The sequence below is a fragment of the Drosophila willistoni genome (assembly GCF_018902025.1).
Source record: "Drosophila willistoni isolate 14030-0811.24 chromosome XR unlocalized genomic scaffold, UCI_dwil_1.1 Seg143, whole genome shotgun sequence".
NCBI classification, from domain to species: domain Eukaryota; kingdom Metazoa; phylum Arthropoda; class Insecta; order Diptera; family Drosophilidae; genus Drosophila; species Drosophila willistoni.
This window is the reverse complement of record NW_025814056.1, coordinates 3858861-3873575: the sequence shown is the minus strand read 5'-3', so window position 1 is coordinate 3873575 and position 14715 is coordinate 3858861. Positions and strand designations below refer to the sequence as shown.

At 32.3% G+C, this 14715-nt stretch overlaps 1 protein-coding gene across 1 annotated transcript; it reads right to left on the bottom strand.

The window, feature by feature from the left end:
• Window positions 1-7243: 7243 nt before the first annotated feature.
• On the bottom strand, window positions 7244-9322 carry LOC6645395 (probable cytochrome P450 312a1). The gene is made up of 3 exons (XM_002067923.4): window positions 8480-9322; window positions 7732-8291; window positions 7244-7669 (listed from the first exon to the last, which is right to left on the bottom strand). Exons 1-3 carry the CDS (start codon window positions 9115-9117, stop codon window positions 7326-7328), a joined length of 1542 nt encoding a protein of 513 aa, XP_002067959.1. The 5' UTR covers window positions 9118-9322; the 3' UTR covers window positions 7244-7325.
• Between the last annotated feature and the right edge of the window lie 5393 nt (window positions 9323-14715).

Below are 14715 nucleotides of genomic sequence, written 5' to 3'. Positions count from 1 at the left end.
AAACAATACTTCCCCCAATATATCTGTTTACTGAGATTGTAAAGGCGATTATACGTTGGATATTCTGTTTCCGAGAAAAACGAGGCGAGGACTTAGGTCTTTAAAAATGCTGTTAGTCCTTAATATTTCTGTTTACTAAGATTGGAAAAGCAATTAAAGCCAGCTTTATGCGTTTAAAGCTGTTTCCACATTTTCCTTATTTATATAAACTTCCTAATAAATGTACAAAATACTAAGAATAAATTAAGATGCCAGTCACCATATATTGACATCGTTGGATATTCTGTTTTGAGAAAAATGATGAGAGTGCGAGGAACTAAGTCCTTAAAATTTACAAGTTTATTTTTTACACTGGGAATGTAAACGTATATAAACGTTTCCGTTAGCTCTGAAGGCTGTCACCATATATTAAGATCGTTGGGAACTTCGTCTTGATAATGGAAATTTTTAAAACGATTTGCAGTTTGAAAAGTCTGGGTTTTTTCTTCTTAACCTGCCCATTTTTTTTTTAGTTTGCCCTGAATTTCGATATAATGTTGTGTACAGCCAAAAGCTGATTTTTTTGTGTGTGTTGTTATTTAAGCTGAGAAAAAGAGCAAGCCTTTCATTAAAGGATGGTAAAATTTTCGATAGTTTTGTAGAAAAAGGTTCCCTGCAAAAAGTTTGTTATTTGTCCCAACTGACTACCAACACATACATATTCCAACGAGTTTTTACGCCAGAATCTTTTATAACGTGTCTCATAGTTGGATTATCTGATTCCGCAATAAATTTTGCTCCTTACTTCGAACAATCTATGAAATTAAAAAATTGGGAAACTCCGGGAAAAATGGGTTTTTACTTTTAGATGCTTAACTTTAGCTTAAAGCAAATTTCTCCTTGGCTATTTGATGAAAACAATTTTTTTAATATGTCAAACTGACATTGCTTTTGATGACAAACATATCCCGAAACGGTTGGAATAAAAGGTAGATGTGAAAGAATAAATATCGCCTCAGGAGGGTAGATTTGCTTTATTTGGCGGCGATGAGTTTTGTTTCATTTGCATTAGTTTTAATGTTTAATTTACAATTTTTGTACAACATCGAAGAGAGCACATGTACTAGCTGTTAAAATGAAAAGAGCAAATATGATTTGAAAATACATACTCGAAGTTTCTTTTGTGCATGCATAACTCAATGACTTGTCCTCCTCGCCCATTATCAACTTGGGTATGGGTTTTTGTTTTAGCCAATTCAAGCCGCAAACCTCACAATACACAACATTGTTGTGTAGCACTGTAGCACAAAGTTTTCATATGTTTTGGCTTAAACCCGCTATGACCAGAATATGTACACAAACATATGTGTTTGTTTGTTTGTTTGTTGTTGTTGTTGTTGTTGCTGGTTGTTTTGTGCCCCCAATATGACCAGACAACATTGTTGCAATTTCAAGTGTGTGAAGTGAAGCAAACTTTCTGTGTGGGCACAAGTTGTGAGTTTGAGTTTTAACTTTTGCTTGTTACATTTAAATGGTAGCGGTAACGGCGGCGGCGGCTTTTTGACTTTTTGGTATTTCGTAAAAAGTAAACAATGAACAGCTAGCACTTGGGATACTCAAGTTGCGTACACTCTATCAAATGAATTAACTTTTTTATTGTTATCTACAGTTTTTATTTATTTAAGTGTTTGTTTCAGACTGTTGGCTTTCCAATTTAGTAACATTTAATCAGTGGCGAATTCGTAGGCCAAAATTCACAATATTCATACATAATGCAAATCAAATTCATTTTGATGAATTTACATACACATATTCGGCTTAATCTTGTTGCAATATATTATCTATAATAAATTATTAAATTCCAAAATAAAGACAGCCACTTCTCCTGCACCTGTTGTGGAATATTATCTTTGAGTCTTTAAAGTGAATAGGGAAAACATGCTAAAGCATCAGTCGTTAGATATAATATTTTGCCTACAAATAAGTAATGCTTAATTTTACTAATGAACATAATTTCTTGGAGTAAATTTAAATAGAGTGCGCACAAATGTTTATTATAAAACTTATTGAAGGATTTGTCTTAGCTTTCGACGTTACAAACTTCTCCGCATAGTGAATATATTTTTTGTTTTCCTCTACACATGCATACATGTGCTGCTGACATCTACGATATTCCAAAATAAAATGCATTTTGTTAAAGCGATATTATTTAACATTCTTTTCTCCATTTTTTTGTATTTACATTTTTGTTTTTAATTAATTTTTGTAACGTGGTCAGAATAAGTATTGGGTAAGAGAGTAAAAGTCTGCTGCTTAATGTCTTTACCAAAAGAAATTCCCTGGCATTTAAGTTTTTCCTTTTTTTGCCTTGTTTTTCCTTACTCTCTTTTAGTTTATTTTGTTGTTTACTCAGGGGCACTGTAATTAGCCAGCCCCAAACTGAACTGCTGGTCAAGACAGCTGCTGCTGTTGCTTTTTGTCTGCTGCCGCATAAAAAGTTTAACTTGACATTTTCTGTATTGTAATTTTCGTTGTCTCTCTGGGTAACCCTTTCTGTTTCGTTTTTTATTATTTTTTTTTTTTTTGTACTTTCTGCAGCCAACTAAATGTGTGTTCTTATTTACTTGGTTGCTTTTTTTTCTTGTCTTTCTTATGCATTTTTCTCTTTTGCTTTCTCCTTGCAGACTTGTCTTAATTACATTAGTGAAGGGGCACGTTGCTGTTTTGCATTTAGATTTAAATATTTTGCAAATTCTTTTAGACATTCAACGGACATAAAAAGAAAACTGAAGAAAAGCAGGTAAGTTTAATGCAAGTTCACAAATTCCTATAACTAGAAAGTATATTAAAATGAAGTTTGATTTAATTCATTATGGTAACTTGGAAAAATCCCAATTGAGTTGTAATAATAAAAAAATATTTGTTCAAAGGTGTTTGGTAGCATTATCCTTTAATGTCTTAAGAAATGCTTACAAATTAGAAAAAATATTAATATTCAAAAAAATATGCAATCTTAATTAAAAAATCATAAAACAAAATTTTCCTTTATTGTTGAACAAATTATGGTAAAATGTTTATAGTCCACTTGGATTTTAATGTTTTGGGCTGGTCCGTTTAGAATTAAAATATATGCTTCTAAACCGAACTTAAATTTTATGACATTTTTGTTTTTTTTTTTTTTTGTTGTTTTTGTTTTATTTGTTACTTGCTGCTCTCTTTTAAAATTTTATTGATATTGCCAACCCTTTTCTTATTTTATTAACACCCAAACATCACTCAACCACTGAACCACTCTACATCAGAAGAGACCACAGCATACCACCCAACAATCCAACCCATTGCGCATAACTTAATTATCCATATGAATCCTTCAAAAGTTTTTATTGCTAACCCTGCTGCAGGCCTTTTAATTATGATGAGTAGTCGTTGTTGTAGACCTTTTGCAGCTGTCATATTTTTATTTATCTAAATTTACAGATCTTCATGGTGTTGCTTGTGCTCATCATTAAAATGATATAAAATTCAAGTCCAGAGATCTTTTCTCATTTCGCTAAAGAAGTTTTATGTCCAGACAGCCGTATATCATTCATAAGTTTATTATTGTGAATACATCCTTGCCATATTTCAAAAGGGCGCATCTTTTGGCTCGTTAATTTTATAGAGCTTAAACAAAGATGCTGGTGGCGGGGGGCTAAAAGGGGCCACAGGTTTTTCTCATTATGCTAAATGTAGGTTAAGTAGATAATTTTTCCTGTACTTGTACAGTTGTTCAGCATCGTTTTTGGTTTCAGTTGTTAAACTAAAAACTTATCATTTAGTTCAGCATATGGCCAAAAGAGTGCGCATCTAAATTTGTTGATTTAACAGAGTTGCCATAGTTTTTTAGTAATTCATTTACTAGAACACATGTGTATACCTATGTATAAAAGAAATAGTTTTCAGTTGAAAATTATTGAATAAGAAAATTCTGATATGTCGCATTAATGTTTTTTGCTTCAGTTGGTGTAAGTTAAATAATTGTTTATCCCCTTGTGGTTTTTATTCCCTATTGTTGTTGCCGTGATGAACGCCCAAAGTTATGCAATTGAAATTCAAACAATAAACAAATGCAAGCTGTGTGCAGGTCACCAAGTTTTGCGGTTGAGAATTTTGAGGTAAATTGAGGTTTTGTAAAGCAAATTGGATGGAGGCTGAGATAGGATTGTGTCGTTGGTGGTGGCGGTGACGGTGACTGTGACTGTGACGGTGGCAGCGGCGTCATCGTCGTAAGGCATCGCTTTGAAGTAATCGCCAGTGACATTGCCTTTAGGCCCTAAGCCTCATTTGTGGTTAAATTGTGTGCTTGGGCGACAGCTGAAAGTCGATTATGTCAATATTGTTTGGCCATGGTTAATGGCTAATGGATGTTTGCCGATAAGGACCTTAGTATATGTACGTCTGTGTGAGTGTGAGTGTGTGTGTGTGTGTGTGCATAGGTAACCACAACTCATATGCTAATTAGTGCGACAATACTTTAAGACTTCAATGCTTTAAGGTGAACCCAATCACATTTGTATATGGTTAAAAATAAAAATGAAATTCCTTACTTCAACAAATCGAATCACTGGCACGGCAATAAACTAGCTGTAAAAACACATAAAAATCATAGAATACATTTAAGTATCGAATTACATACAAAAAAGGGTGGGGTTGAATAAAAGAAAACAGAAAAAAGGGGTGGCCCACACCCCCATTCAATAGAATAGAAAAAAAGGGATAAAAGGACTCGCTGCATTCGCACATTAAAAACGCATAAAAATCAGAAAGGAAAAAAATAAATAAAAGCAACAACAACAAAGCGGCAGCAATGCCACATAAAGTGGCTATGAAAATAAAAATCATGTATGGGTTTTCCCTTTTTTTCACTTCAACCATTTCCCCATTTTTCTTTAAGTGGGAGAACAAACCCAATTGAAGCAATCAATTAAAATTGATGAAGGAAATTGAATCACGTGTTACAATTTTCTTCTGAGAAATTGGATTCGAGTTACATGGTCTTATGGGATGTGTCCTTTCTACCGGATAAGTGAGTGATTGTCGTCATAAAAATACCAAAGCAATAAAGTTAAAAATCCGAAACAGACGTACTTTAAATTGCATTTACGCCAAAACAAAAAAAAAAGGAAACGAACATCGTTGAAATCTTTCGAATGATACAATCAGTAAATATGTCTAAACTTTTTTATAATTGATGAAAACAAATTAATTTTAAGATTCCTTAAGTCTAATTCAACTTATAACAAAATATCATTGGACAAGATCGGTGAGATTATGTATTGAGATTTAAAATGCAAAATGTAAAGCGTTTACTTGCAAGATAATCAATTTAAAACTTAGTCCAAGAATTCGCATTGTAAGACAAGCAAAAAAATATCAACAGCTTTGCATATTTTCAAGAGATTCTTTGTAAATAAAGTAATACATTTTCTTATAAAACATTTAAAATAAATAATAATAAAATGCTGCCAAAGCTGGAAAATTTGTTGAAAAATATTAGATTTTTTACAATGTCTATTCGTTGTCGTTTTGAAAGAATAATCAATACATTGAATATAGAACTATCTGTTCTCTATCCAGCCCAAAAAGTTAAGAGAAATTGTCTAAAATGCTTACATGTTATTTACTTATTCATAAGAATTCATGATGGTCCTGTGTTATAGACAAACTTTCAATTGTTTTTAAAGAACCAAGACATTCAATACTTTCTTGCATCATATGAAATTAATTCTTTTTCGCTGTGATTATGTTATTTTTTTTCCTTGACATTTAATGTGATTTAAGCCAAAATATTCATGTTGATAAAAGCAAAATGCAAATAAGATATCATCTGGTACTAACTACCTCAGTTTGCTTTGTAACATAAACTTGCTTCACGCTCCACCAAACTCTGTCAAATTGCCACCCGTTCGCACTCGCCGATAAGAGTCAGAGTTCAACACACTTCTATCTATCTATCTATGTATGTATGTATATACGCATGTATATGTATATAACCCTGCATTCTTTCCTGCTTATGTATATCAGTTGGCAAGCGAACAACTTTTATGCGCTTGTTAACAAAAGCGTGAAATTCAATGCCGACGAACAAAAATTTACGACACTGCAAATTAAACTTGATTTTTATTTAAATAAATTGCATTTTATATGCTCAACGAAAAAAAAAAGAAGAAAAAAACCAAAAAGGATACGAGTCGTTGCATGGTGCCGTAATAATAAGCAGGCAACGGTCATAATTTGCACCGGAATATGATGTGGGACGCAGGACGAAGGATGGATGCTACGAGTATGTGGCCAGGGAATGATGATGATGATGACGACGGCGTCGACGACGACGACGTTGACTGGCGACGGTTTGGCTGCTTTATGTATTTTTATTTATTACAGCCAGGAAATGTTTGTTGATTTTCCGCAATGCGAGCGTGCACAATAAAAAAAAAAAATAAAAAAAATATATATGTATACCTATTCAAACACATACACTTATTTCTATATATATATATAGATCGAGAGAGGGTAAGAGACAGCAAATTATTTTCTAGACGAACGCGCGTCGCGAGTGCATAAAAAAAATGACGAAAAAAAAACGGGGAAAAAAGAGAAATATTTCCAAATTGTATAAAAGTATTTTATTTGCCGTCATTAAAAACGGAAATGTAATGCGTAATTTGTGCGCCACGAAGTATGCAATACAGTTTGCAAACCGAAATCATTGTGAATAGGCTTTTTCAAAGAGAGGGAAATGAATTGATATATAAAAATGAGTTGGGGTACCACTACTCGAAGTTATTTAACAAAAGGTTCAATGAAAAGATGAGACGAACTTTCTCTCTTTCTCTTTCTCTCTCTCTCTCTCTCTCTCTCTCTGTCTATCGTCTGTTTGTCTGTTTGGGTACCAACATCAGATTGAGGCTCTTGGAGCTTTAAAAGTGCGGCAAGTGGATAAAAGTAGATAAATTTACCAGAGCATGCTACTTCAATGAATTCAATCAATTTAACCATAACCATATCAATAAACTCATGTCTCAAGAGTAGATTGCCTCCAAAAGAATCAGTGATTAATCAAGGAGCAAAATATTTGAATACTCAAATGGGCATATACATACATAACAAAATACATAAATGATACATCTGTTATATCTTAAATAGCAGTGGCCTTTGTTGCTGCCTTCTCGTTCTCCCTAACACCTTTAATTGAGGGCACTAGTTGTAAATGAATCATTATATGTACATATATACAAACTTAATGTTTATTAGCCCCAAACGATCAAATCATCGATGCGTTTTTTTCCTCATCCATCACAATATGTCTACTCAATTGCCTTGACCCGACAATAGTAAGGCGAAGACGTATGCAAAGTAATTATAAATATAAGTCTCGCCTTTTCCTGCTTCTCACCAATTGGTTCAAATAGAAAGTTTCTCAATAAATGAGCCAACACTAGTTTCATCATGACCATGGCATAACGTTGACCCACACAGCTACGTGCTCCGGACATAAATGGTATAAATGTTGAAGCTTCGATTTTAGGTTGGGCATCACGTGCCCATCGTTCTGGCTTGAAGACCAAAGGGTCGGGAAAGAAATCCTTACATCGTCCCATATACATGGGTGAGATAATTACATCGCTGCCTTTGGGTATCAGGAACTCATCTGCCAAAAAAGGAATTGATTCACATCAAATAATCTCTGAAAATTTTATAAATTATTCTCACTAATTTGACAATCAGCTGTGGCTCGTCGTGCCGTGATTGGTCCCGATGGATACATGCGTAAAGTCTCCTTCAGGCACATTTCCATATAATCCAATTGACGCACTTGTTCCATAGTAATTGGATCATCTTTGTTTTTACCACATATCTGCCAGACCTCTTCACGGCACAATTTTTGATATTCCATATGCATGGTCATGCTATACATAAAGAACTTTAATGTTGCAGCAGTTAGATCGAAACCCCCATAGATAATGGTATCAACCTCTTCGCGTATATCCTGTACTTTTAATGGTCGTCCATCTGGTGTGGTTGCTTGTAATAAAGTATCAAGAAAACTCAATGGTTGCTTTCCTCCGGTTTCAGCATTTTCAATGCTACTATTATTCCGATTAATCGCATCCGATTGAATTTGCTCCAAGCGTTCATTTATTATGCCTTCTGTAAAGCCATGAAGAATTTTCAATACTTTCCGCTCACGTTGAAACAGTTTGGTGCAACTATAGATAAAAGAATTCCGATAAAAGATATTCTTCAAGCGATAATCGATAATGTGCAAAATTCTGAAAATAAAATTTCAATGAAAATGAAATAAATTATATACTTTAAAACCTTTTTAACTTTAATTCATTTCATTGGATTGAGCTAGTTTACGCAAGTATTAATTTTAGTATTTCTTTTCAAAACATTTTAAGTTTGATAAAATCATAATCTAAACGGTAATGCCAACTAGCAAAACTCTATTACTTACTCTCTGACAGCATCAAAATAATCCGATTTCTTGCCCGATTGCGCATTGACCGAAACACCCAATGCCGTCTCACATATGGTATCTAATGTATAACAGCTGACTAGCTGAAAGAAATCCACTGGTTCGCCACTCTCTGCCAATGCAGCGAATCGTGGCAATAAAATGCGTGCCTGACGCTCAAATATATTCACAAATTGTTTTATCATGCCATAATTAAATGCCGGCGTTAGCATCTTACGACGTTGTGTCCATTTCTCTACATCACTTGTAAAGATTCCAGAACACAACCAGTTCTCAAACATGGAATAATCCTTAGTTTTTTGCAACAATTGCTGGGCACTGCATAGCGCTTGAATATCCTTGGGATTACAATCAAGTAAATAGAGTCGTGTGCCCAACCACAATTTGCCACGATGATCCTTCAAATAGCAATTGACTAGCTCAGTGGCCCGTTTAAATGGTCGTGGACCACCGACCAATTTGGCCAATATATGCAAATGTCCAATAATGGGCAATGATGGCGGTCCTGGCCAATTGTGTGTCAACCGATTAATCCTTCTCTGATAATCATATACATAGAACAAATATAAACCGATAGCTAAAGCAATTAAACCGAACACAATTGACATGTAGTACATTATGCTTGCAAATCTAAAGACCAACTAATTTCAGTCCGTTGATGCATTTAGCATTTTAAGCGAGATGTTCGTTTTTGTACCGGCTGGGCACGCCGGTATTATTTGATGTTATTATTATCTGGGTCTGGGTCATTAGCCCGGGGATCAGCACTGTGCCCACAAAGATCTAATCATAAAATCACTCGAGAACACACACAAGAAAAATAAAAAAAAAATAAAATCAAATCGAATAATATGACTAAATTAACCTAAAGTACAGGTCGAATTATTAACACCCAGATTCAAAACGTGTCGAAATTGAAGTGATCACTTTTTGCGCTTGGTACCAAGCTTATAAGTACAGTACGAGCGATGCGAATTTTTGCTCATTTTTCGCGTTCGTTTTTTTTTTTATTGTTCTATCTCCCGTTCAGCTGAGATGATGATGAGCGTAAGAACTTGTAAACAAACAAAAATAGGAATAACAATATCCTATATTAAGTCGCATCTCAAATGCTCTACGGAATTACATATGTTTATCGTAATCATTATAACCCTCTTAAACTTAACAGTGCCTCAAGACTTGTATCCATATTTAATTAAATCATTAATCATTTAAGTAATTAATTTATATTACAAACTTCAGACTGTTCCTAATTAATAAAATTTAAAAAATTGGAAAAAAAAACTATTATTTGTTAAAGTCAATGAAAATTGCTTAAAAACTCACGAGGCTTAGAGGACCAAATAGCCCAGAATTTGCCATAGAGGGCAACGGATTCTAAATTTTATTTTATATCTTTCATGAATCAAAAAAAAAAAAGAAGATATTTAAGGCAAATCAAATATTTTGCAAATAATTCCATGCGAAATTATGCAAATTTTCGTTTTGGTAAACAATTTTATGACATTTTGGTTTTCAAATACTCTGAAATACTTGTTAAGAAATACTCAAATTAATTTTTAACCACGTTTAAAAGTTACAGAAAATTCTAAACAATGTTTTCTAAATTTCATCTATAGGAATTGTTATGCTTTTGAAAAACTTTAAATTTCTGCAGAGTTTACAAAAACTTAACCCACTGAGAAATTTAACCTTGATTAAATTTTATTTCAGTCTTTTGAATAATAAAACGTTATTACAAAAAAGTGTTTCGCTTATAGCACTATATAAATTCCTTTGATTTTCAAAATATTTCATAATACCCTTTCAAGTCGGTACCTACCGCACTTAACTTACAGGGCAACAACACAATTTATCTCAACGCAATAAATTCTTAATCAATACGAAATATAAAGGAGACAAAGCAACAAGAACAAAAAGCACATATATATGTAAATAACACCAACAACAAGTCAAAATAACTTTTTTTCATGCTAGATTATTTTTTTTTTATTGCGAAAATTATAATTTTGATGTTCATATGGCGTAATGCATACAAATTCATCTGAATTCTTGGGTGGGTTTTGTGTCGCTTTAATACATTTGGAGAGCGCATACGTACAGCAAATTCATGATATCATTGGAAACCTGTTTATCGGTTTCGAAATTTCGATTTTCGGTTGTTTAAGAATTAAATTTGCTTAAAATTTTACAAGTGCTTCTCCTTTAATGGTTCTGAAACGGGTATTTCCCAATACTTCACTCAAAACTCAATTACCCAAAACGCCTAAAGACTCTTTCTATATTTAGTTATGATCTTATATGTATGTATATTTGCCAATAATTCATTTATTAATCATATTATTTTTATACATTTGGTCATAGTTGTATTAATTATATTAATCAATGCACTATTCACAAATTTTTGTTGTTGTCAATTCCCTGTTTTTTTAAACAATGTGTAAATAAGGAAAATAAGTGCAAATGGACAGTAAATTTGCTTGATTCCTTTTTTCTACATGTTTGTTTGCATTTCATTGAATTGCAAAAAAATGGATAAAATGTCTGTGTATGTTGATGCCCAGAACGTAGACACTAAATGAATAGTACATGGAAATATTTGGTTTCAATACTCTTTATTTTAAAGTATTTTAACTTCCCCATACTTTTACTGAGGCAAACAAAAACACATAGCAGGAATATATTTTTTGTATAATTTATGAAAGAAATCATCAGTAAGAAAATTTAAAAAACTTTTCAATAAAAAAAAGCATGCTTAGATATATGAATATATCCAAGTGGTTGGTGCCATTTTTAAATATGTATACTAAATATTAATTAAGATGGAAGTTTGTGAAATCGAGTAAAAATTAATTAAAATGCAGATTGACCGAAATTAAAAATATTCCAAAGCAAAACTGTTTTTAACCAATTTTCATTCATGTACGATTTTCAACAAAAGATATAATTAAGAAGGAACAACAGTTGTATTTGAGGTCCTTTACTGTCTTTTGAACAACAAAAATTAACTTATTAAAAAACATTCTCCAATTTTTAATATTTTGTATATGTTTCAGCAATCCATGTAAGTCAATGTCTTAGTTTCTTCATTGTTTTCATACTCATTCCTCATTATAAGTATAATAATAAAACTGATCAAAAGTTGAATTTACTATATAATACTATTAGGATTTAATACTAAGAGTATTTCGAATTCGTCAGGCAAATAAAGGGGAAAAAAACAAAAAATTCATATTTTGATGCATTATGAAGCGCATTAATTACCATTATGTATGCGAGTCTTTTCATTGTATGCTGAAACTTTAGTGTTAATTAGTGTAAATATGAATACTGTGCAATTGAGTGACAGCAAGAATATCAAGTTTGTATGTTGGCTGTACTTGCTATTTGCTGCACAATATTCACATTAGAGTAAACTTTAATATGGCATTCGGAAACTCGGTAACTCTACAAATGCTTTGGCATAAATTCCATTATCTAATGGATGCCAATAAACAGCGTTCATACACACTCACACACATACAATCACACAAATACAATTAGATACTGTTATGTACCTGACAGGACCAAGGTACATTGTCTCCGATGGCAAAATTAAAAGTGATGCGTGAGCCAGTAAGAGAGGGAGAGAGAGAAATTGGCAGTTTGGGGCAGTTTCAAATTAATTTGAATTTATGCATACATATTTTCTATGTTAGTGTGTAGTAAAGTGTGTGTGTGTGTGTGTGTGTGTGAAGAAAATGCATATGAATTTTGAGTATATTAACTTGAAACAATACCAAATATCAAGTTAGATTAAAATATTTATAAACATGAACATAAGAGCAATTAAGATATAAAGCAAAATACATTTTTAATGAAATAACGTCACAATGTTATATAAATAAAACGATATTAATGAGCTGCATTAATTAAACAATCATAAATTGATAAAAAAGAGTAAAAAGTGGAAGAATCGTAATTCAAAAGCTAACAATTTGCAAAAAAAATAAACAAAAAAACAGGACAGACAGGATAGAATAAAAAAGAGTATAAGTAAATGTAATTAAAGAAAACATGTAAAAACAAACATAAGAATTGAAAACTAATTGAAATTGAAGAAGCACCCCCATTCTCTTTTTTGAATCGAGTTTTCAAGTTGATCAGGAATTAGTACATATATAGGTACATAATATCGAAATGTTTGCATAAAAAGCCAACGATTTGAGAGCGAGTTAAACGCACAGAAGATCTTAATTATGACTCTTAAAAAAGTGGAAGAACTCCAAATATAAATAGTCATACTAAGTCATCACTCTAATTGTTAGACAAATGCAAAGAAGCCTAATTTTTTTTAGAAACATAATCCCCTTGTAAATTAGAATTATTAAGATTATCATCAATTAGAATTATTATCAACCTACAAAAATAATTTAATATGAAATGTCTATGCTACAAATGATATATGATATATATATGTACATACCTATAAAAAAGGACCAAATGATATTAAGTGGAAAATTTTAAAAGATAATTTAAAGACGAGTAAACAACATTTTTCTTACGTCTGAAATAACCAAGATTTAATAAAAATTTAAACAAAATTAAAATTGTAGTGAAATTAATTATTGTGTATGTTAAAACAAAGTAAATAATGCTTCAATAACCTATAAAAAAATAAAAATTAAATTTTAAAAGGTTATAATGGATGTTGATATAACTTTAGCTAAAAATATTTTAAAACATATTTTTGTCTTTGTTTAGTTTAGGCTTAATATCTTCTAAATAAAAAAGTATTTTCCACATTGTTCTGCCATTAAAATCTGAAATATGATATAAACAACGTTAGATAAAAAGCAATAAGTTAGAAATCATTTTATATATGTATGTATAGCCAGATCAACCAATTTGATATATTTAGAGCATTCGATTATCGGCTTTTGCACAATTGAAACTTAACTTGTCATTATTGTTGTTTGTGAGTATTTCGTGATGTTTCTGTAATTAAACTGCGTATTATCAACCTGAACACCCACTCACACAATCAGCCAGCCAGTCAGGCATTCGCCCATTCAGCCCATTCGATTCATCCACCTATATCAACCACATAATTATGCAGACATCTCTAAGTAGTGTCTATGTGTGTGCGTGTGTATGTGTGCATTTCGGTTTTGGTTTTGGTTACTAGTTGTAAACTCGCCCCAGCTGTCACTTTATGTTTTGGCTCTTGTGTTAAATTTAATTTGTCTACATTTAATTATTGTTTATGCCAAAACCAGAACCTATAATATACAAAACAAAATGATAATTTGCCAAATGCACTTCAAATGGTCGGGCTACTTAGAATTTCGCCCAGCCCTTTCTAATCGAAACGAGATCAAGAATCTTCAAAGCCTATTTTCTCACTGACCGAGCACCCGAGCACCTGATAAAGCAAGGATGGCAGACCACACAAATACAGAGAGAGAGGGATGCGAGTTGGTATAGCAAAGAGTTGGGTGCCATCTCACTAATCGCATGTTGTGTCAACATTAATCGCATCAAATTTAATTTCACAATTAAATGCAAAGATGCGCGACGTGTTTAGCATAAATTAAGAACATGTAAATGGGACCCTGCGGGTGTTTGAATTGCACCAAAATTCTGCGGAAGGATGTGGAGCGTTTCATTTACTGGTTTGTATGTGTGTATGTGTGTGGCAAGGCAAAATCAAAAAAGCCAACGCCTAGAAGGCGTAGATGGCTTCCGTTATTAGGTGTGGGCGAATTTATTTGCAAAATGTAATTTAATTGACAATTCCATTTAATGCCTCAAGGCATTAAAATGTCTTTAAAATGCTTAATCTTAATTAAATTAAGAGACACTCATCTCAATCAAATATAGGTACTAAATAAAACACAAACCATCTTGAACGGTTTGGTATTACAAAAAAAAAAACATATCTTTAAAAAATAATAATAAGTTCGATTTAAATTTCAATAGGTCGTAATCTAACCAGATTTAAAAAATAACTATAAATTTGTTGAATTACGAATTACAACAACAATCAGAATTATCGACATGACAACTTTTTAACACATGTATGTATGTATGTCGAATATGACTTTAAGCATAATTGAAACATTTTTGATCTAATCAAAATGAACCAAAATCGAGATGAAGAAATATCGGAAAGAAGAAGAGAGGTTAGGTTGTGCGTGTTGTGCTCGGAGTATGTGCTAATATTTATAGGAAGC